This window comes from Chrysochloris asiatica, unplaced genomic scaffold (genome assembly GCF_000296735.1).
Source record: "Chrysochloris asiatica unplaced genomic scaffold, ChrAsi1.0 scaffold00424, whole genome shotgun sequence".
Classification (NCBI taxonomy): Eukaryota; Metazoa; Chordata; class Mammalia; order Afrosoricida; family Chrysochloridae; genus Chrysochloris; species Chrysochloris asiatica.
The window spans coordinates 1,230,486-1,253,072 of record NW_006408942.1 but is presented as its reverse complement, the minus strand read 5'-3'; the positions used below and the strand labels follow the sequence as shown (position 1 = coordinate 1,253,072).

General features: G+C 45.2%; 1 protein-coding gene across 1 annotated transcript in view; it reads left to right on the top strand.

Moving 5' to 3' along the window:
- The first annotated feature begins 1,663 nt into the window (after nt 1–1,663).
- PLEKHG4B (pleckstrin homology domain containing, family G (with RhoGef domain) member 4B) overlaps nt 1,664–22,587 on the top strand; it is a 76,774-nt gene continuing 55,850 nt past the window's right edge. Inside the window, exons 1-5 of the mRNA XM_006876907.1 lie at nt 1,664–2,423; nt 3,121–3,300; nt 3,375–3,498; nt 8,592–8,685; nt 21,199–21,285. Coding sequence (XP_006876969.1) covers nt 1,664–2,423; nt 3,121–3,300; nt 3,375–3,498; nt 8,592–8,685; nt 21,199–21,285 — 1,245 coding nt within the window. The remainder of the gene's footprint in view (nt 2,424–3,120; nt 3,301–3,374; nt 3,499–8,591; nt 8,686–21,198; nt 21,286–22,587) is intronic.

Here is a 22,587-nt window from a genome sequence, read left to right as displayed (position 1 = left end):
ACAGATCTGTGTTGGAAGAAGTGCAGCCAGAGTGCTCCTTGGAGGCCAGGATGGCCAAACTTCATCTCTCATACTTTGGACATATTGTCAGGTAGGACCAGTCACTGGAGAAGGATATCATGCTTGGTAAGGCAGAGGGTTAGAGAAAAAGAGGAAGACCCCCAGTGAGATGGATTGGCTAAGTGGCAGCATCAATGGATTAAAGCATGGCAATAGTAGTGAGGTTGGTCCAGGTTTGGGCAGTGTTTCATTCTTTTATGCATTGGGTTGTTATGAATCGGTACCGACTTGATGGCACCTAACAACAACAAACATTCAGCAGTAGTTTGCCACTCCTTATTCCTAGTTTATGTAAGTCTGGAAGCGCCTCTGAAACCTGTGTACCATGGGTGAGTCTGTTGGTATTTAAAATACCGGTAGCATGGATCCAGCATCCCAGCGTCAACCAAGCTGCCACAGTGAGACACATTGACATGGCTGAGTAGTGGTAGGAGCTCATGACATGTTGCCTGATCATGAAATCAAAGTGGAAGCCCCCAGATTCTGCCTGAGGAAACAACTGCTTCCACCTTTTCCTTGTCTGGGATAGCTCCTGCCTATCCCTAACCTTCCATGGAGAAAGGTGAGGGAAGGGAGCCAGAGAGATAGAGACACACAGAACTGAAATTAAGAGACACCAAGACAGAGATTGATGGGGAGATACAGAGACAGACAGACAGACACGGAGACAGGAAGACATAGACTCACACACAGAGAGAGAAACAGAGACAGAAAGAAAGAGACAGAAACAAACACACAGAGAGCCAGAGATAGGCCAGGGAGCCAGGGTGAAGCAGTCATCTGGGAATGAACCTATCACCACCCTCCTAGATTCCAAACTCACAATTCCGTGAGCAAGACAAACAGTGGGGCTACGGAACCTTCGGGTTTGGTGATGGTTTGTTGTGGAGCAAGGGATCCTGAGAAGCAGCACCACACAGCAGACAGACACACGTGACGATGAAAGTCAGGGACAGTCGTGGGCCTGCTGCTGCTCCTTACACTGCGGTCATACTGGTCTGTGCACCCAGAGGTGGGGCTGTGCTTCAGGCCCGACTCTGCTGAGTGGGACCTCCGGCCAACTCGACATTCTGGGGGTGTGGGCTACCAAGGTGGGTTTCGGAGGGAAGTGCACCCCCCTCTTTCCTGTCGGACCTTCCCACATTGGGTCCAGCACAGGATCCGGACAGCGTGGCCCCACCTCCACAGTCCAGCGAGTGGGTGAGGGGAGCCGTCCAGCGCACTGAGACCCGGGTCCCGGGAGGGCAGCTTGGCAGGGCGGTGAACACATGTGACTCTTGGAATCATTTTGAGTTATGGTGAGTCCAGGAAGGAGCCTGGAGGGGAGATGTGGATGTGGATCTGGACCTGCTGAACCATGGGTGTTGCTGCCTCTGCTGATCTCTCTTCCTTCTCTGTCCTCCGTCGCAGGCCTTCCAGGCCGACTGGCCGCTGTGTGTCCGCGGGGAGGTGGTGGTGCCGCTGGTGGACCTCTGCGGAGTCCGGCTTAGGACCGAGGACTTGTAACTGCACGTGACGGCTAGGCGGTAGCACAGGGCTAGGCTGGTCCTGACATGCCTCATCCAGCGAGCAGGGAACAGAGCACATTACTGCCCCTGAGGCCATGTATGGCTGGCTCTTTACAAGAGAGTTTCTGGAGGTGGTGAGCGCTGAGCGGGACAGTGTCCCCCTGCAGAGCTGCCTGCTGACCACCAGCACTGCCGTCTACCGCAGCCCATGGGGCAGAGGCACGGACCCCACCTCCGTCTTGCAGGGCTGCCCACACCCTGAGCATCCACGTCTCTACAGTGCCGGGGAGGGCCAGACCCCGGCCATGGCAAGCCCCTGGATCCGGCAGGACACCTCGACTCTGCAGTCTCCATGTGGGTGCCCTGGCGGAGGACCCACAACTCCTCGCGAGAGGTCAGGTGGAGACATGGACATGGAAGGGCCAGAAGTGGGGCTGAGGCCCATGGATGGAAGGGGCAGCCCCGAGGCCTTCTACACGGGTGGACGCAGCCCGGGCACTAGGGGGCGCTGGTTCCGGAAGTCGTACGTCGAGGCCCTGCGCAATCCCGTGCTCCTGGGCTCCAGCTCCGAGGAGTCTCTTCTGGATGAGGTTGGGGACAAAGCGGCCGGACACCTGGCCCAAGGCAGCAGGTCTCTGGTGGCCACTAACCCGGTGCAGAGGGAGCTGGCAAGCCCGCGGAGCCCCCGCGAGAGCCACCGGCCCACAGACAGGGCAAGGATGACGTCCAGGAGGTCAAGGTCCTGGGACAAGCCCCTCAGGAACCCCCTCAGCAAGAAGCCTGGTGATCCGGCAAGTGTCCGGTCTGAGGGTCTCTCCAGAGGTCAGGCTGCAGGGACCGAGAGCTCCCCAGAAGGTAATGCTCACAGCCCACCCCTGCGCGCTGGCCGCGTTCAGGGAAGCCGTGGTTTTGAGTCCACGTGGATTTGGTGAGACGGTGTTGCACTGATGATCCTCCGAGCGGCAGTGTCCAGACCCCCAGTAGTAACTCGGAGTTCCTTCTTAACTGGATCGCACCGGTGCCGCTAACGTTCCCCCCGGGACCCTGTTATTTCTATGTATTTACCTTGGCCTTATGCTGAATGGTCACCTTCAGAACAAAGAGAAAGGTCCCCGATGGCCTGTTGCTTTCTCTTTTTATATGCTATGCACTGTGTTAAGAGCTTTATTACATTATCTCATTTAATTGGAAAACAGCCGTATGGGGGTATTGCCTCTCTTTTCTTTTTTACTTGTTGTGAATTTACTGAAGGTTCATAGAATAGATCGGATTTCCATACACGTTTTGTTGACTGCAGTCCCCCAAATGCAACATCATTCATCCCACTGCCACCCTATGTTCCCTATTTGATTCCTCTTTCTTTCATCTTTTGTACTTTATCCTTGAGTATAATCTAAGGGGTTCATACCTCCCTAACGTTATTGCTCCCCTCCGAGACCTGTTTATTGTTTCTCTTAGAGATCTGGATTTTGTTCCCCATAGACACCTGTGTGTAGTTCCTTTAGACACCTGTCTGTTGTTTACCTTAGAGATCTGTTTCTCTCTTTGGCAGCTTCAGTCGTTATCGGCACAGACAGCAGCAGTTCCCAGGGCCCAGGACCCACCCGCTTCTCTGACATGCCCCTCAAGCTGCCATGCCCTGAGGACCCTGGAAACTCTGAACTTGGGATGCCTGGCCAGATGCTGGGTGTCAGCCTGGTACTGCTGCAGTTGGGGGCTGTAATCCTGCCAGGTAAGTCACATTGTGTCTCGAGGACCCTATCCCAGGAGTGCAGCCACACTTAGGATGCCCCTCTTTCCCTTCAGGAACCCGGGACTACGGCGGCCGGGCAGTTGTACAGGTGTGCATGGGAGGACCCCTCTGGACCAGGGAGCATGCCTCGAGCACCGAGCTAATCCGCCTCCTATTGTACCTGCACAGCATCCCCAGGTGGGACCCGTGTGGGCTTGGGCCTCTTTCAGCTCAGACCGTCTGTGTCTTGATGTGATCCGTCATGTGTTACAGGATTCACCTGTGTGAACAGTCCCAATGGGTCGGGGTCTGCCGTCTGAGCAGTGGGCCCACTGGCTGGCTCAGGATGACGGTGGGACCCACCACGCTGGCCCCTCTGTTCCTGCCCTCCAGGTCTCCTGGCCCCCTAACATGTTCCTCCAGCTCACTCTGTATCCCTCCGCTGGTGCCGGACCATGATTGATTGGACATTGCTATGCATTACCTAGTTGCTGCTTCATTGTTGCTGGTTTGAGCGCTTATACTTTATACTCTCTTTCATTTAAAAAGGAGCCCTGGTGGTACAATGGTTGAAGTACTTCAACAGTGGTTGAAGGTCAGTGGTTTGAATCAACTAGATAACTCAGCAAGAGAAAGACGAGACAGTCTACTTGTGTAAAGATTTACACCCTCAGATTTCATACGGGGCAGTCCTATAGAGTTGCTGTGACTCCAAATTGTCTTGATGGCAGTGGATTTGGTTTGTTTTTTAAAAGGTGCTATAATTGGACCACTTAAAATGGGGCTACAATGTGCCCAGTGAAGGAGACTCCCTGCGGAGCCTCTGCAATGCATAAGACTATAGGTGGAAGCCTGAACCACATCCAGATCTCCAGAGATGGGAAATTCCCACTTGAAAGGACGAGCAGACCAGCCTGGAACAGCTAGAAGAATAGAAGATACTTCTTGAAAGAAAGACCTACAGGAAAAATACAAAACAATAGAGGCAGACTGACTGTTACTACAAGAACTACTACAAGAACAAACAAGTTGCTTGCCCAGGAAACATCAAGGCAAGTGGTTGGGTCCCCTCAGTGCAAACCCCCTTCCAAGACTAAGACTCAATGGGAATACTTGCTCTGATTGGTGACCACGCTCGACACCGATAAGGGGAAATGAGGGAAAAACAACAATGAAGTGGCGAGCTAAGCCTTACAATGTGAAGAGTGAAGCGTTCAGCTGATAAGAAGAGAGGGCATATGCACAAGAACACCCACACTTGCAGATAATACCCACTTGACCTGGCTTCAATGACTGGATGATCAGAGCTCAACCAGAAGAAGAAAGAAGAGGAAAAAAAGAGTAATCTGATGCAATTTGATGAACTTGACCTACACCTATGGAAGCAGTAGGTCAAAAGGGGGAACAAATTCTTACAGCAAGAGTCATTTCTACTCTACACACAGAGTAGACAGGGATGGGCAACTTTGACATTGGCTACCCAAAATGGGGGTGGGGGTGGGGGTAGGGCTACAAGGCAAGAAGTGACTGGCTTACAAACTTTCATGAAGGAACCTAGAGACGGGGCCTGGAGGAAGGTAGAATCTCCAGTGAGTAGCATCCAATCTGCCTAGGCAGAGTTGATGAAATGAAATGCGGATAGGTCTCTTGTGATATAATAGTGAATAATTGTTATCAGGACTGATTGTGAAGGTTGGAAATGTAAAGGTAGACATTTTATAACAAGGAAGGAAGTGATTAACTTTTCAGTCTAGGAGCGGAGGTCCCTAGAACCATCAACGGAGAAGAGCCGAGAGCGGGACCCTACCCAGAGAAACAGTGATGCCTGAGATGGAGGCAGAGACAATGACGTGGAGGGACGGAGCAGCTGGGGGCTTTAGATTCAGAGAGGGAGAGCAACTGTGTGCTGAAGACTGGGGGTGGGGGATGGGGGTGGAATAGTGTAGGGGGCAGGCTTGCAGGGTACATCCTTTGGTTGGTTGCTGATGCATGGAGGGGATTGTAACCATGGCAATGATACAATGTATGATAGAATAGAATGAATGTAAAACTAATGTTCTCCCATGTAAACTATTATATAATTCACAATAAAACACTTAAAAAAAAAAAAAAGGTGTGCTATAGCCTTGAGTGGAAACATGAGGGGACATTGCAGGCTGTTCAGAATGAAATGTGACGTGACCACACAGACCTGAGCTGCAAGGTGTGATGTGAGGACATCCTAAAGACATGAGCTATGTGGTGTGATGTTAGGAGAACATACAGACATGAGCTGAGTGAAGTGCTGTGAGGAGACCATAGAGACATATCTGTGTGGTGTGGTGTGATGATATAGTCATGCAGACATGTGTTCTATGGTGCCATGTGAGGAGACCATACCGACATAGCTGTGTGGTGTGATGAGACATGCAGACATGTGTTCTATGGTGCCATGTGAGGAGACCATACAGACATAGCTGTGTGGTGTGATGAGATCATACAGACATGTAGACATGTGCTCTATGGTGCCATGTGAGGAGACCATACAGACATACCTGTGTGGTGTGACAAGATCATAGACATACATACATGTTCTCTATGCTGCTATGTGAGGAGACCATGCAAACATACCTGTGTGGTGCCATGTTAGGAGTTCATATAGGATCATGGGGCATCTGTCTGGCACCCTCATTTCTGCTCATTCAGGAATGAACCCTGAGTTGAGATTCACATACTGTTGCCTCCTGAGGACGAAGCGCATGCCACCTGGTCCCTGTGTGGCACGTGGCCTCTCTACAAGCGATTCCAGGGGCAGCTGGCTGGGTGACCTTTTCCCAGGCTTTGGTGTCAGCTGCTCCCATGTACCCAGTACTGTCGAGTTGAGGGAGGTTACAGGTGTCAGTGGGCCTTCCCATCCATCAGACATTCAGAGGGTCTGAGTAGGGTGTGGGCCTCACTTGATTGGTCAGTGGTGATAATAGCATTTCAAAGTTTTTTAAAGGCTTAGAATGAGCTATGCAAGGTACCAGCACTTGGTCTATGAAGTACTGTGGTACACGGTACATCACGCATGATGGGATTTCTTTCCAGGACGTGTTACATGCTGTATGGTCATATCACATGACTTCAAGAGAGAGCTTATTTCACGAAACATCAAACATGATGTGATTTTGTTCTAGGACATATTATGTGGTAGATCATCATATCACATGATATCATGGGAGGGTACATTATATAACAGACCACACATGATGTGATTTTGTTCTAGGACATATTACTTGGTGTGGCACTATAGGATAAGCATTGGACTGCTAATTATAGGGTCAGTGGTTCAAATCCACCAGCTGCTCCTTAGAAACCCTATACCCGGTCACTATGAGTTGGAACTGACTTGATGACACTTAACAATAATAACATCATCACATCATGTGATATCATGAAAGAGCATGTTACATGATACACTACACATGATGTGATTTCATTCCAGGACATGCATGTGTTACCTTGTCAGCATATTACATGATATGCCATCAGGTTACATGATCTTATTGAAAGACATTACATGATACACCATGTCATTTATCTCATGCTCTTTGACTTTCAATTTAAATTTCTGACATAGTACAGGTAGAATCAATGCGGGGACATTTAGGCTGAGAAGGAATAATGGTACTGTACACACTCCTTCCCCGGGGTATGGCCCCTAGTTATCAGGCAGATGGACACTGGTTTTACTGCCCCAAGTGAGTCTGGGATTGCAAAATCAAATGGAACCACTCTGAAAAAAATAGATTTCACCCTCACATTGGATTGTCCATAGTAAGCTCTGGTCTAGGATAATGACATTTTTGGTTCCTAAAAGCGTTTTTTATGAGAGCCTACAGAACTGATTATGCTATGATGGAGACCCACCCCCAAGAGAGGTGAGCTGCTTGCTCTGTGGTCCTCCCTTAAGCAAAGCCACCAGCAGATGAGATGGAGGAGGGAGATGTTCCTGTCGCTGGCAGTGGATAGGGATGCTCGGAGACACAGCTGGCCTCCGCAGTGCCTCGCTGTTCTGCACGACAGCTCTGTGCATTTAGAGGAAATCGTCTTCTCGGCTTTCTGGAGGCAGCCCCTAACACTCAGATACAATGACTGGTGTGATAGCAGAAGTGGAGCGGGGACCACCAGGGGTAGATTGTCAAGGGAGGGCAGGCACGGTCCGGGAGCAGCATCCACCCTCACTGCCATTCATCACGGGCACCTGGTCCTGCAGAAACCCCAGGACCTGGGTGGACACTAGCCTCAGAAGGTGGGGACTTGCACCCCAGGTCCTGACCATGGTGTGGACCTCATTGGCTGAATGGCAGGTTTTGCAGGCAGAGAAGTCCCGAAGCAAAGACCCGTGAATGTGAAGAGGGAGCACACCATCTGCCGCAACAAGCAACCAGTCTTATTTCTAGAAACCATTCCATGTCCTCAATACATTGGTCTCCCCCAAGAGGCACACCCATTTTTGACGTAGTCTTCAAGTCACCCTCAGCAACTCTCCTCTCTGGCTTGGTGGCACATAGGGTCACTCCCTCCAATGACCCCAGGGCACCTAGAGATCTACAAGAGGGAATGTTGTGATTCCATCCAGGCTCACAGTTCTTGTGTCCCCATTACGATTGGCATGTAGAGATGCAGTTTGTGTAGAATATTAATCATGGGAGCTAGAATGAAGGTGTTTCCAAGGAAAATGAAAACTTTGGAAAAATGAAAATATCTGGTCATCCTTGTTAAGTGCCACACCCGTTTCTGTCCTGTTTAATTTAGAACAGAAACTTCCTATCCCAATCACTATCAAAGCCAGGCTTGGAAACGGATTTTCAGACCTGTTGGCACTTCCGTGTTCAGAAGGTGTTTTGAAGTCTCCAGAGTGTCAGCTCTGGACATAGTGAGCCCCATGGTGGGTCTCAGCCTCTGTCTGAGAAACAGGCACCCCATTATCTTCCCATCCCTCTTCAGAATTAACTTTCATTTTGATGCTAAAAGCAGAACAACAGTGATGCAAGGGCATGTGGGGCCTTTTCTTCCGTGGTGGGCAGTTGAGGTAGAAGGGCCATTTTGTGCTTGCTGGCACATCTGTGGCATCAGAAGGCAGTCACAACAGTGGGTCTGAGGGCAGTGGGTTACACAAAGAGTGATTTCTCTGTCTCTAGCTGATGAGAACTGACCTAGGACAGAGTAGGGAGCCCCCGACCTCAGAGGCATAGGGACCTCAGTGGTCACAGTTCCCTAAGAGACCCAAGTTTCATATTCATGGACATGTATGTCTCTCTCTGCAGGAAGGAGGTGCAGGACCTGGGGCTGGTCATCCTGGTGGACGCACGGAAGGGTCCGATCACCCCTGCTCTCTCCCAGGCCCTCATGGCCCTTCAGGTGAGGCAGGGTCCTGGTTGTACAGGGTCTGTGGGTGCCCTGAGGATTAACATTTAAGCGTGTTGTACTTTAAGAGGGAGAGAGAAGCAAAGGATCCTGGCTCCAGCTAGTCCCCAACCCCTATTGTTCCAGAGCATCTGTTGTCTGTCCTCTGGCTGTCTGAGGGTCATGCTCTGGAATGCTATGAAGTCTTAAAGCCAGCCAGGACTATGCATATGGGTGCTGTGATCTCATTTTGTGTTTGAATCAATCGGGGTGCAGAAGCACTCAAGTCCCCTCAAAGACAGGACAGTCATGGATGAGGGGTTTGGCCACTGTGTTTCCACTTCCATGGGCCATGTGGAATGTTCTGGTTCCTATTAGCCATGTGTGCACAGACCTTGTAGGGTCAAGCCGTACTGAAGTATAGGGTCTCCATGGGGGTCAAAGAGCTCTGTGAGACCCGATGTCTTAGCTGTCTCCCTCAAAGCCCAGAGAGCCCTAGACATCCTTCTCCCTGTTGCCCCTTTCCCCCGTGAAGCTGAAGGTCATTTCCTCTGCTCTATTTTGGCAGGACTCTGGATCACCACATGGGGTTTTGGCCCAGGAAAGACTTGGGTAGAGTCATGGGCTGACTCATGTCCTATATAATGTAACCTTGACTAGGCCACAATTCTCATTGGTTTGACAGCCGTGTAATGATGCAATGTGGCCCTTATGTAATGAAGGGTGTCATTACCCCCACGACGTCATTGATGTCATCAGGAATCAGTTTTAAAGGTGTGATGCCATACCCTTACTCTGTTCATGACACTAGTCTGATGTAAGAAGAGTTTCCCTGGGATGTGGCCGGTCTCAGCTTTTATTTCACACAAGAAACATGGAGATCTCCAAGGAACTCCAGGCCCATAGGTGTGGAGAGGAAACAAGGACCTTCCCCCAGAGCCAAGAGAGACAGAAAGTCTACCCCTAGAGCTGGTGCATTGAATTTGTACTTCTAGTCTCTTACACTGTGAGAGGACATATTTTTTTTGTAAAGTTATCCATTTGTGGTATTTCTGTTAGAGCAGCACTAGAAACTGAGAATTTGATGCCAGGAATGGGGTGCTGCTCTAACAGATCCCTAAATATGGAAGCAGTCTTGGAATCAGATAATGAGTAGAGGCTGGAAGTGATTTAAGGTCCTAATAATAAAAAGAATAGAAAAACCACAAAAAAAAAAGTATTTAAAAAACGTAAAAGGGAGGGGTGGGACTTGATGGCAGATTAGGGAGAGTCACTGTACAGACCTCCAACAGCAATAACACAGAATACCAGATGAAGCAGGTTCAGGGGACGGTCCCGGAACTCTGAACTACATCTCAAGGAATATTTAAAAGTATCAAAGGCTTACTGCTAGTGGAATTTGTAGCAGAAGCAAGAAAGGTGGTGTTTTCTGAAGTGCACCTACTGGTGGGTCCTGGAGTGGCCATCTTCAGTGGGACAGAGCAGAGCAGATGCAGGATCAAGGGAGTGCTCCCTTCACAGGTGTCTGGCTGATAGAGATCTTAAAGGTGTGAACTTTTTTTTCCCCCGTTCATTTGTCTCTCTCTCTGTTTTTCTATCTCCACTCTGGTGACTATAGGGGTACCTGAGCAGGTGACCACCCCCACCCCTACCCTTGGAGGGTTCTACTACACAAGTGCGCAGATATGCTCAGCTAAGATCACTAGACCCAGAATCAAAGAAGGGGGAGGAATCAACAGAAGCAGATTAAAATGGAAGGGTCTTCCACACGGCTCTGGCCAGGCCTGGGCTGTATCTCACTAGGAGAAACACCTAAATGGGCCTGAGGAGAGGTGAGAGAGACAGGCAAAAAAAGGAAAGAGGCTGAAAATTAAATCTTGAGTTACGTCATAAGGAGGAACGGTAACATCTTGAAAATGTTCAGGTGGCCTTGAAGGCAAGAAGCCAAAAAAGGGACATTAAAGACTTCCTTATATTTTGCTACAGGGTTTTCTTTTCTTTTTTTCCCCCCTGTGGCGATTATAGACTTTAGTATCCAATCTGCTTTTGTTTTTATTGTTGTTATTGTTTTGTTTATTTTGTTTAGTTTTTGGTCTCCCTTATGCCTTGTGGAGGCTCTTTCTCTCCCTACATTATCCAAGAAGAGACAGCAATTGTGGTCATATAGCTAAGCTAAAATCACACCCTAAAAAATCCCACCATCTGAGCTGCTATACCCCAAATAGATAGCCAACAAATGCTAAAATTACTCTGAACTGAGTAATAGAAATGAAAAGGGAAGCCCATCTCCTGATCACATCTACCAGGAGGGAATCAGAAACCTTAATAATACACCAACATACACTTACCTAATTATTGAAAATGCCTTAAAACACACACACACACACACCTAGAAAATCTCAGCATATGTCCAGAAACAAGACAGAATAGCTGAAACAAATGAGCTGGAGGTAGACCTAGAATTCCCATTGGAAGATGGGAGATTGATATTGAGGATTTTGATATTGATCATTCAGGAGAATGATATTGAGGTGCATCCAAATGCTCCACAGAGGCGTTGAGAAAAATAAGGAAAAAGTCAGGAAAGTGCTACAGGAACAATCAAATAAGATAGAAATAGCATTGGAAACAATTCAAAACCTGAACAAAGAGGTCCAAATGATTAACAATATAATATCAGAAATGGAAAATAAAATGATAGGGCAAAAGAGTAGAACTGAACAGATGGAAGCCAGAACCAGTGAGCATGAAGACAAATCTCTCAACACTGCTAAGGTATAAGAGCAAGCAGAAAAGAGAACAGAAAAATCTGAAGAGAGTTCAAGATTCATGTGGGACAACATGAAGAGGAATAACCTGAGGGTTATTGGAGTTCTGGAACAGAAAGAATCACAGAAGATCCCAGAGGAGATAGTTGAAGAGCTTCTGGAAGAAAACTTCCCTAGCATCCTTAAAGACAAAAAGATAAGCATTCCAGAAGCTGTACAAACCCCAGGAAGGATAGACCCCAAAAGAAAAACACCAAGATATATCATAATCAAACTCTCCAAAATCAAAGACAAGGAGAGAATCCTGAAAGCAGCCAGGGAAAAGAGAAGTGTTACTTACAAAGACAAGCAAATAAGATTAAGCTCTGATCTCTCACAAGAAACCATACAGGCAAGAAGGCAATAGGGAGGGGAGAGGTGTTTAGTTTGGGTGTTAGGGAAGGCAATACAAGAAGGGGAAGGAGGTGGAAGAATAAGATAGATAGGGGAACACTGAGACAGGTTTGCATGGTCTAAGTGGGACAGAGGTAAATAGTGATGCATGCTCAACCTTGGAACAACAGGGGTCTGTGATACAGAGATCTAGGCATAGTTTGAAGAGGGGAAATAATACTAAAATGTTTGACTTTCTTATGAATATTGGTTTCCCTTGCCTACTATTGTAAAATAGAAACTTGAGTGGCATAGAAAGGAATGTTGGAAAACATGATTACAGAAAACGTGTAAGCCCATCTTCAGCCTATAACTGATTGGAATACCTAAAAGGGGTTCTAGAACTTGCCTAGTGAAATAGACCTCTTGCAAAGCCTTTGCAGAGTATAGAACCTCAGGTGGAATCCTGAGACCCTTCCAGAACCTTCTGAGGTGGGACATTCCCACTAGCAACGACAAGCAGACCAGCCTAGAACAGCTAGAGCAACAGAAGATACATCTTCAAAGAAAGACCATCAGGAAAAATCCAAAACAAAAACGTCAGCTTGACTGGTTACTACAAGAATAAACAAGCAATCAAGTTCCTTCAGGAAAAGCTCCCGTCTGAGATTGAAACTCAAAGGGAACGCATGAACAGGCCTGTAAGCTTGCTGGCGACCACATTGGTCTACTGGTGAGTGCAAGAGGGGGAAAGGCATCAATGAAGAAATGGGCTGAGTTCAACCACAGTCCATTGACTCCCGTTGACCTGGAGATGAGAAAGAGAAGAGGAAGGGCTGGTTGGTCCAAAGTGTAGTCAGAACTGGGGACACCTGAGCCCATGGACAAGGACATAACCACAGAGGGCTAGAGCTGTAGTGAAATGTCCAGCTAATATAAAGTGAGGGGAGATGCACAAGAACACCCAAACTTGCAGACAGTACCCATTTGACCTAGCCTCGGTGGCTTGATAATCAGAACTCAACTAGAGGAAGATTACCAAAAAAAATATTTTTTTTTGGATAAAGGAAACAAGGGTAAATTGCTACAATTTGATGAACCTGACCTATACTCATGGAGGTAGTAACTCTAAATACCAACAGAGAGAAGGAGTCGTTTCATATCAAATATCAATGTTATCCACTCTGTACACAGGGTAGATAGGGACAGACAACTTAGACATAGGCTACCTAAAATGAGGGGGCAATGAAGGCATGAAATGACTGGCTTACAAGGTTTCAAGAGGGAGTATAGTTTAAGAGTGTTTGGGGGTGGGGAGAAAGAGTCCCCACTGAAGTTTTCATCTAGATGGGTCTGGTGAAAATGGATTGGGATAAGATTCGTATGATTCAATAGTGAATAATTGTCATCATGACTAATTGCAGCTGTCACCATTGTAAAGGTAGAAGTTTTGTAACAAAAACAGAGGAGTGGTTAATCTTACAGTCCAGAAACAGAGGACCCTAGGACCATCAAGGGAGAAGTGCACAGCAGAATGCGGGACCTTACCCAGAGAAGCAGTGACACCAGAGATGAAGGCAGTGATGGGGACATGGAGAGGGGGAGCGGCTGAGGACTCTAGATTCATGGGAAGAGAGTGACTAAGAGTGGCCAGGAGGCAGACTTGCAGAATGTTGCCTTTAGAGGTGTAAATTATTATTTATGCCTGAGTTGGGTTTTTTGTTGTTGTTTTATATTTTTTTAAAAGAAAGCTAACGTGAATAGAGAGAAATACTGTTAACTGATGGCACATGGAGGGGATTATAATCATTGTAATGAAACAAGGTGTATGATTTGTTCAATGTAAAAGTGATGATATGTCCTGTAAACGTTCACTCAATCCACAGTAAAAACCTTAAAAAAAAAAGGCAGTGGGGAGACATATAAAACTCTGAAAGAAAACAACCAACAACCAAGAATTGTCTACCCAGCAAAACTGCCAATCAAGTATGACGATGTAATAAAAACATTCCAGTATAAACCGAAGCTAAGAGACTTTGAAAAGTCAACCCAGCACTTCAAAACATCCTAAAGGGAGGGAGTGCTTTAGACGGAGAATGACAACAACCAGAGATTTACATACGTGGCAGGACCAACGGGAACTCAACTGACAGATGGAAGAATCCAGAACAGAACCTTACTACAAGAATGAATTCAGAGTATTTGGAAGGTCCGTCTATGATGAAAACAATTACAGTGTGAAAGAAGGAGAACTGTAGAAACCATGATCCAGGCGGTGAGGAGGCCAGGGAGATTTCAGGGTAAAATAGACTTTTTAAATGGAGGAAAAAGTTCATAGAATATAGGGTAACTTCAAAGAAAATGAATACTTCACAATATATCAAGAAAATGAAAATCCAAGAATTACATGGAAGCGTTAAATCTATGAAGAAACTGACAATAAATGGCACAAAAAAGAGCTCAGCACCCAAAGGCCTGATGAACAAAGAAGAAATCAGCAGCACCGCCCACACAAAACAAATTTAATGACAGCAATTAATTCATACCTATCATTAATTACTTTGAATGTCAATGGATTCAATGCAGCCGTTAAGAGACAGAGAACACCTTTTCAAGAGGGAGTTTAGTTTCAGAGTTGCAGGGGAAGGTAAGATCCCCACTGAATAGTTTTCATTTTGTCTAGATGGATCTGGTGAAAGGAGATGGGGATAGGAGCCTTTTGATTCAACAGTGAGTAATTGTTTTAGTGACTAATTGCGATTGTCATAACTATAAAGGTAGAAGCTTTGTAGCATAAAGGTGGCAGTAGTTAATCTTATGTTCCAGAAACAGAGACCCCCCCCTAGGACCATTAAGAGAGAAGAGCATGAGCAGAATGTGGGACCCTAAGCAGAAGAGCAGCAGTAGAGATGGAGGCAGAGGTTAGGGTTAGATAGAGCAGCTGAGGACTTTAGACTCGTGGAAAGAGAAAGACTGTGTGCTGGCAGCCAAGAGACTGGCTTGCACAATGTGTCCTTTAGTTGTTTAAATGATTTTATATTCCTGAGTTTTTTTGTGTACATAAAGAAAAACAACAACAATAAGAGAGAGTAGAAGCAAATACTGTTGGATGGTGATGCATGGAGGTGATGAAATGAAATACGATAGGGTGAGTGTAAAACTGATGTTCTCCCACGTAAACTATCACTCAAGTCACAATAAAAGCTTAAAATAAAAAAAAATAAAAAGGAAAGCCAAAAAGGAAGAACATGCTCAGCAGTTCCCAAACTAAACTGAAGAAGAAAACAACAACAAAAAAATCAAGCCTCAAATTTCAATATTGGAGGATTCTATGGAGGAAAAAAATGAGTGACATGGAGCATCAAAAGAAGATGGAAGGAGTACAGAGAGTCAGTTTACCAAAAATAATTGGTCGATGTTCAGCCATTTCAGGAGTTAGCATATGATCAAGAACTGAAGGCATTGAAATAAAAAGTCCAATCTACACTGAAGCATTGCTGAAAAACAAGGACCCAGGAATTGACTGAATCCCAGATAAGATGTTTCAGCTAACAGTTGCAATGCTGGAAGCACCCACACTTGTATGCCAAGAAATTTGGAAGACAGCTGTGTGGCCAAGTAACTGGAAGAGATCCTTAGGTGTACCCGTTCCAAAGAGGTGATTCTGCAGAAAGTGGAAATTATCATACTCAGGTAAAATTCTGCTGAATATAATCCAAAAACAATTGCAGCATTACAGCAATAGGGAACTGTCAGAAATTTGAGCCAGATTAGGAAGAGAACATGGATTGAGAAATATTATTGAATCTGAGAGTACTGGAAAGACTTGTTTTTGTTTTATTGACTATGTAAAAGCATTCAACTGTGTAGATCATAACAAATTATGGGCAGCGTTGTGAAGAATGGAAATTCTAGAACACTCAAATGTGCTCATGTGGAACCTTTACATAGACCAAACAGGAAAGGGGGGCATTCAGAGCCTCCATGTTGTGTTCAAATGACTTCCCCTTGGTCTATGTACAAGTTCCTCATGAGCACAATAAAGTGTTCTGGAATATCTGTTCTTTGCAATATTGCCCACACAGTCAGCAGAACGAGGGATATTCATAGTGTAATGTCAAGTAGGTGTATGTCAGAGTTGTATCTTTTCTCCATACTTAGTCAATTTACATGCTGACCGAAAACTCTGAGAAGCTGAGCTATATGAAGAAAAACTCAGCATCGGAATTAGAGGAAGATTCACAAGAATCTGTGATAGGCAAATCACACAACCTTGCTTCCTGAAATTGAAGAGGACTCGAAGCATCTAGTGATGAAGGTAAAAGACTACAACCTTCAGTATGGATCACATCTCAACATAAAGAAAATGAAAATCCTTACAACTGGGCCAATAAGTAACATTATGATAAACCAAGTCAAGATTGAATTTGTTAAGAATTTCATTTTACTTGTATTCATAATTGGTACCCATTGAAACAGCAGTCAAGAAATCAAACAACATATTGCAGTAAGCAGATCTGCTGCAAAAGACCCCTTTAAAGTGTTGAAAAGCAAAGACATGCTTTGAGGACCGAAGTTGTGCCTGACCCAAATCATGGCATTTTCAATCACCCTAATGTGTTTGTCAAAGATGGACCATGGATGAGGGAGACCTGAATAAAAAAATGATGCCTTTGAATTATGGTGTTGACAAAGAATATTGAATTTACCTTGGACTGCCAGAACAAAGAAATCTGTGTAGTAAGAAGTACAGCCAGAGTGCTGTTTAGAGGTGAGGATGGCGAGACTTGGTCTTCCATATTTTGGACATATTATCCAGAGGGTTCAGACACTGGAGAAGGGTATGGCGCTGTGGGTTAATGCGTTGAACTGTGAAGTTGGTTTGAAATGCTAGGTTAGTGGTTCAAGTTCACCAGCCGCTCCTTGGATACCTTATGCTATGGGTAGGAACCGACTCAACGGCACTTAACAACAACAAAGTAGAGGATTAGTGAAAAAGAGGAAGATCCCCAACAAGGTGGATTGGCACAATGGCAGCAGAATTGGTCTCTAACAACACATGCCCCACACCTGGCACAGCCAGGCCCACTCGAATTATGTGCTCTGGAGTTCTGGTGTGGTGTTATAGAATAAGCATTGGACTGCTAACCCCAAGTTTGGCAATTCAAACCCACCAACCACTCCTTGGAAAGCCTGTACAGCCTCATTATGAGTCAGAATCAACTCGATGGCACTTAACAACAACAACAATTCAAAATGGCTACAACAGTGCACGGACAAGGAGCTGCCAGAAGTTGAAGCCAGATTCAGAAGTGGACATGGAACGAGGGATACCGTTCCTGATGTCAGATGTTATCTTGGCTGACAGCAGAGAATACCAGAAAGATATTTACTTGTGCTTTATTGACTGTGCAAAGGCATTTGACTGTGTGGGCAACATTGCAAAGAACAGATATTCCAGAACGCTTTATTGTGCTCATGAGGAACTTGTACATAGACCAAGGGGAAGTCATTTGAACACAACAAGGAGGCTCTGAATGATTTAAAATCAGGAAAGGTGTGCAACAGTGCTGTATCCTTTTACCATAGTTATTACATATGCTAAGCAAATAATCCAAGAAGCTGGATTATATGAGGAAGAATGTAGCATCAGGAATGGAGGAAAACTCATTGAAAACTGCAATATGCAGATGGTACAACCTTGCTTGCTAGAAGCAAAAAGGACTTAAAACACTGAAAAAGATCAAAGTCTACAACCTTCAGTATGAATTGCACCTCAGTGTAGAAAAACTGAAAATCCTCACAGCTGAACTGATAAATAACATCATGGTAAATGGGGAAAAGATAGAAACTTTCAAAGATTTCATTTTGCTTTGATCTACCATCAACACTCATGGAAGCAGCAGCAGTCAATAAATCAAATCGCATATTGCATTAGGCAAATCTGCTGCAAAAGACTTTAAAAGTGTCAAGAGCAAAAATATTAGTTAGTTTGAGACATCAAACTAAGTGCCCATCAGCTGAAGAATGGATAAACCAACGGTGGTCCATACACACAGTGGAATATTATGCTACCTTGAAGAACAACAAGGAAGCTGTAAGCCACCACGCAACATGGATGAACCTTGAGGACATTATGTTGAGTGAAATTAGCCAGTCACAAAAGGAGAACTACTGCCTAGGACCACTACTGTAAAAGACTAAGGAAAAGAGTGATACTAAAAGGGGTGTGGGAATTCTTTGCTGTTTGCTGGTATGTGGGGGGTAGGATGAGGAGAGGGAGGGGAAGGTGGAGCACAGGGTAGGGAATAGACACAGGACAGTTTGGGTGTTAGGGGGAAAAAGGTGTCAAGAGCAAAGTTATTAATTAGCTTGAGGACTAAGGTGCACCTGACCCAAGTCCTGGTGTTTCAAATCACCTCATATGCTTGTGAAAGTTGGACAGTGAATAAGAAAGACCACAGAAGAATGAATGCATTTGAATATTGAAAGTACCATAGACTGCCAAAGAACAAACAAATACGTCTTGGAAGAAATCCAGCCAGAATGCTCCTTAGAATAGGGAATGCTGACTGAGACTTTGTCTCTTGTCCTTTAGGCATGTTTTCGGGGTGGGGGGTGGGGGTGGTCAGTCCTTGGAGAAGGACATCATGCATGGGTCAGTGAAAAACAGGAAGGCCCCCAGGGAGATGGACTATCAGCAGTGGCAGCAACAGTGGGCTCAAACAAAAGAACAATCGTGAGGGTGGTCCCGGAGCCAGCAGTGTGTCCTTCTGTTATGCATAGGGTTATGATGCACCTAACAACAACAAGCGACATACAATTATGCTAAAGATCTGTAACTACGTCACATAATCCCCCATGGGTGTGGCCACCCTATAGACCCCACAGAATGTCCATGCGCCCCGGATCCCGAACAGGACCATTGGACTCACCTATAACCCTCAGCAGGCATCAGACTGTGCCCATGAGTTCTCAAGGCTCGGGCCACAGGCAAGAGCAATTCTGGCATCGCTCCTGTATGGCCATGACCTTGCAGAAGGCTGTGGTGAGCTTCAATCTCTTAGGTCAAGACCAGCAGACAGGGGATCCTGTGAACTCTTCCTGGCCTGCAGCTCCCCCGCCCCTCCTTCATTGAATTCTAGGTGCTGAGAGAAATCAGGGTCCCCAGTCTCAACACAGGCCACTGTATTTCCTGGGGACCCTTGACCTGCTCAGGGTGGAGACACCTGGAGCGGACAGAGCCCCGCCTGTCAGAGGCCTCATCACGGGGTGACTCTTCCATGATGCCCTGGTAGTGGAGTATGGAGTCCTTCCCTAGGGCTGAAGGGAGGCTGTCTCTGGTCCTCTCTCTGAGCATCCCTGGAGGCTGTGGGAACCCCTCTTGCTTTCTTTCATGGTCCTCCCCACATCTTTCCTTATCTCTCATGGGTCCCCGTCCCTCAGCTTCTCCCACCTCCACACCAGAGTGGTCATGGTGGGACAATTCTAGCTGCTGTCCCCATACCATCTGCTCATGTCCTGGGCTCCCTTCTTCCCCACCTTAACTAGGAAAAAGACACAGTGTCGTTGAGCAGACCAGCAATCCTGGAAGTGGTGCAGGACTGAGCAGTGTCTCGTTCTCTTGTACGATGACACCATGAGTTGGAGCTGCCTTTATGGCGGCTGATCACAGCAACATTGCTCAATGATCCAGCTTTAGTTGTGATCAAGCAAACGATGAGCCAAGGAAGTTTGATTAAAGTCATAAAACACATCAAAAACGAGTTTTTTCAACCAACAGGGTAGGAACAGTGTAAAGTATGGGTGGGGAACAAAAGTCCTCCTCTATATACAAAAAGTAAGTGAAAATGGATCATAGGCCTAAATGTAAAGTCTAAAGCTATAAGACTTCCAGAAGAAAACAGTAGGAGATCTTTGTGACTCCTGTTGTATCTCCTGATAATATGTCCCAAGTATGAGAGACTAAGTCTGGCCACGTTCACTTCTAAGAAGCATTCTAGTTGTGCTTCTTCCAACACAGACTTGTTTGTTCTTCTGGCAGTCCATGGTACTTTTAATATCCTTCTTCAACACCATAATTCAAATACATCAATTCTTCTACAGTTTACCTTATCCATTGTCCAATTGTCACATGCTTATGAAACAATTGAAAATACCATTAGTCATTAGAGAATGCAAATACAAACCACAGTGAGACACCTACACGCATGCAAACACATCCCAAGGATTTGCTGTTGTTGGTAGGAATGCAAAATAGGACAGCCACTCTGAAAAGCAGTTGGGCAGTTTCTTTAAAAGTTAAACATACACTTACCATGTTGTTTTGGTTGTGTGCCTTTGAGTCAGGCCTCATCGTGGCCCTGTATAGGGTTTCTGAGGAGCAGTGAGTTTGAACCACCGACCTTGCAGTTAGCAGTACAGTGTCACACCAGGAAGGCTGCACATTTATCATAGGACACAGCAGTCTGTCATAAAGGATTGACCCAAGAGAAATGAAAATGTGTATTTACATCATGCTTCTAGGGACTTTACCATGACTGCTCAAAACTGAAAGCAGCCTCCATGTCATTCCACGTGAATTGATGAGCAAGCTGTGGTATATGTGGGAGACGCAATATTGTCCAGTGGTAACAAGGAATAAACTATAAATCTTACAGCAACATGCATACATATTGAGTTGTCCATTTATATGACATTCTGGAAAAGACCCATTGATAGAGACAGGAAACAGATCTGTGATTTCTAGAGGTGGGGTGGGAAGGGATAGGAGGGAAATTTAGGGGAGATAACGGCTCTGTATCTTGGTTGTGGTGGTTGTTACATGACTGTATGTCAAAGCTTCCACAACTGTACACTAAAATGGTGACGTTTACTATATGTAAACTATGCTTACTAATGTGCTAGATGGCAAAGTCAGTTTGAATTACAAAGTTGATGGTTTGGAAGCCCTGTACAGGGTTGCTATGGGTTGGAACCCACTCAACAGCAGTTAACAACAACATACCACAATATAAGGAGCTCTGGTACCATAGTGGTTATGAGTCAGGCTGCTAACCTCAAGGTCGGCAGTTTAAAACTGCCAGCCATTCAGCAGAAGAAAGATTTACAGCCTCGGAAACCTTATTTAGGGTTGCTAGGAGTCACAACAGACTCCATGTCACACCACCATCACCACCACTATACCCCAATATACCTGATTACATTTTTAAAAATTCATAAGGGTAAATAATTTATATCCAAAGCTGAGTCAACTACATTGTATGCATTACAGGTACTTTGGGAAAATATCTATAAAAGCATATATAAATCAGACCGTTCTATTAAGTCAATGATCAGTTAAAAATGAGAAAGCTCATTATGAATATTTCTTTCTCTCTTATTTCAGAGCACTGTTCCTCCCATGATACATAGCATTTTACTGTTGGTGGATAAAGAATCAGCATTTAGGCCTGACAAGGATGCAGCAATTCAGGTAAAGGTATTAGACCTCCACGCTAGGTATGTGTGGTGCCTACAGTTGAGTAGCTGAGGACACACATGAAAGAATGTGTCTAAGTTCCGACTGCAGCCAACTGGGAGTCTGAAAACCCAACACCGGTCCCTGAAGTTCTTGAGGCGTCCTGCAGAGTGTATCTGAAATTTCATCTTTCTTTCCCACCACAATCTTTTTCTTTACTTTTCCCTTCCTTGGGGTTTCTTTCGGTCTTATTTGAAATTGTCATTATTTTGCCTCCATTCTTGAAGGGTATTTGCTCTCTACAGATAGTGCCTAACAACTCAGTTCTGATACAAGTCAAATACCACATTGTTTTTCGTTTTCATTACAAAGCATGGCAATGTATTGAACATTAAATCATCAAATTAAACCTCTGTAAGTGAACATGTGAGAATAATCACATTGGTCTATTACATGCCACAAGCATCGTATCAGTATATAGTACTAACAATAAGATATAAAGCAAAACTGGATTGGCACAAGTGTGGTTCTTCATAACTCAAATACATCATAACTTGGGGGCTGCCTGCTCATAGAATTCTGGATTGCTAGAGTCACATTTTTTCCCCTTTCAGCTCTTTTACGATGCTGTTCTGTTGTCTTCTGGCACCCATAGTTGCTGATAAAAAGTCTACAGTTCCTAAAATCAATCGTTTCTCTATCTGCAATGTGTCATTTTTCTGACTGCTTCCAAGGTTTCCCTTTACTTCCAACTGAATTTTACGATGTTGTGCCTAGGCCTACTTTTCTCATATCTATTCTGCTTAGTTTTTGCTGAACTTTTAAAATCTGTAAATTTATATCTAACACCAAATTTCAGGAGAATTCACCCATTATTTTTGAAGTGGTTGTTTCCTGCCTCTTTCTCTTGAATTTCAGTTATACATATTGATATTGCAACATAGGTCACAGATTCTATGTTCTCTCTCTTCTTCAGATCAGATTGTTCCCATTAATCAATCTTTAGGGTCGGTGACTTTTTACTCGGACATCTCCATTCAATTGTGCCTATTCAGTGAATGTTGTGTTTCACATGTATTTTTTTTGTTCTAAAATTTAGTTATAAAAGTTTCAGTGGGTTTTAAAAAATATTTTTTAAATAATCTCTGCTGAAATTTTTTTTTTTTGTCTTTTCACCCATTGCTGGCGTGTTTTCTTTTACCTCATTGAACATAGTTATAATATGCTTTTGACCACTTGTCTGTCAATTTATCATACTGTGGTGGCTTGTGTGTTGCTGTGATGCTAGAAGCTATGCTACTGGTATTTTAGTTACCA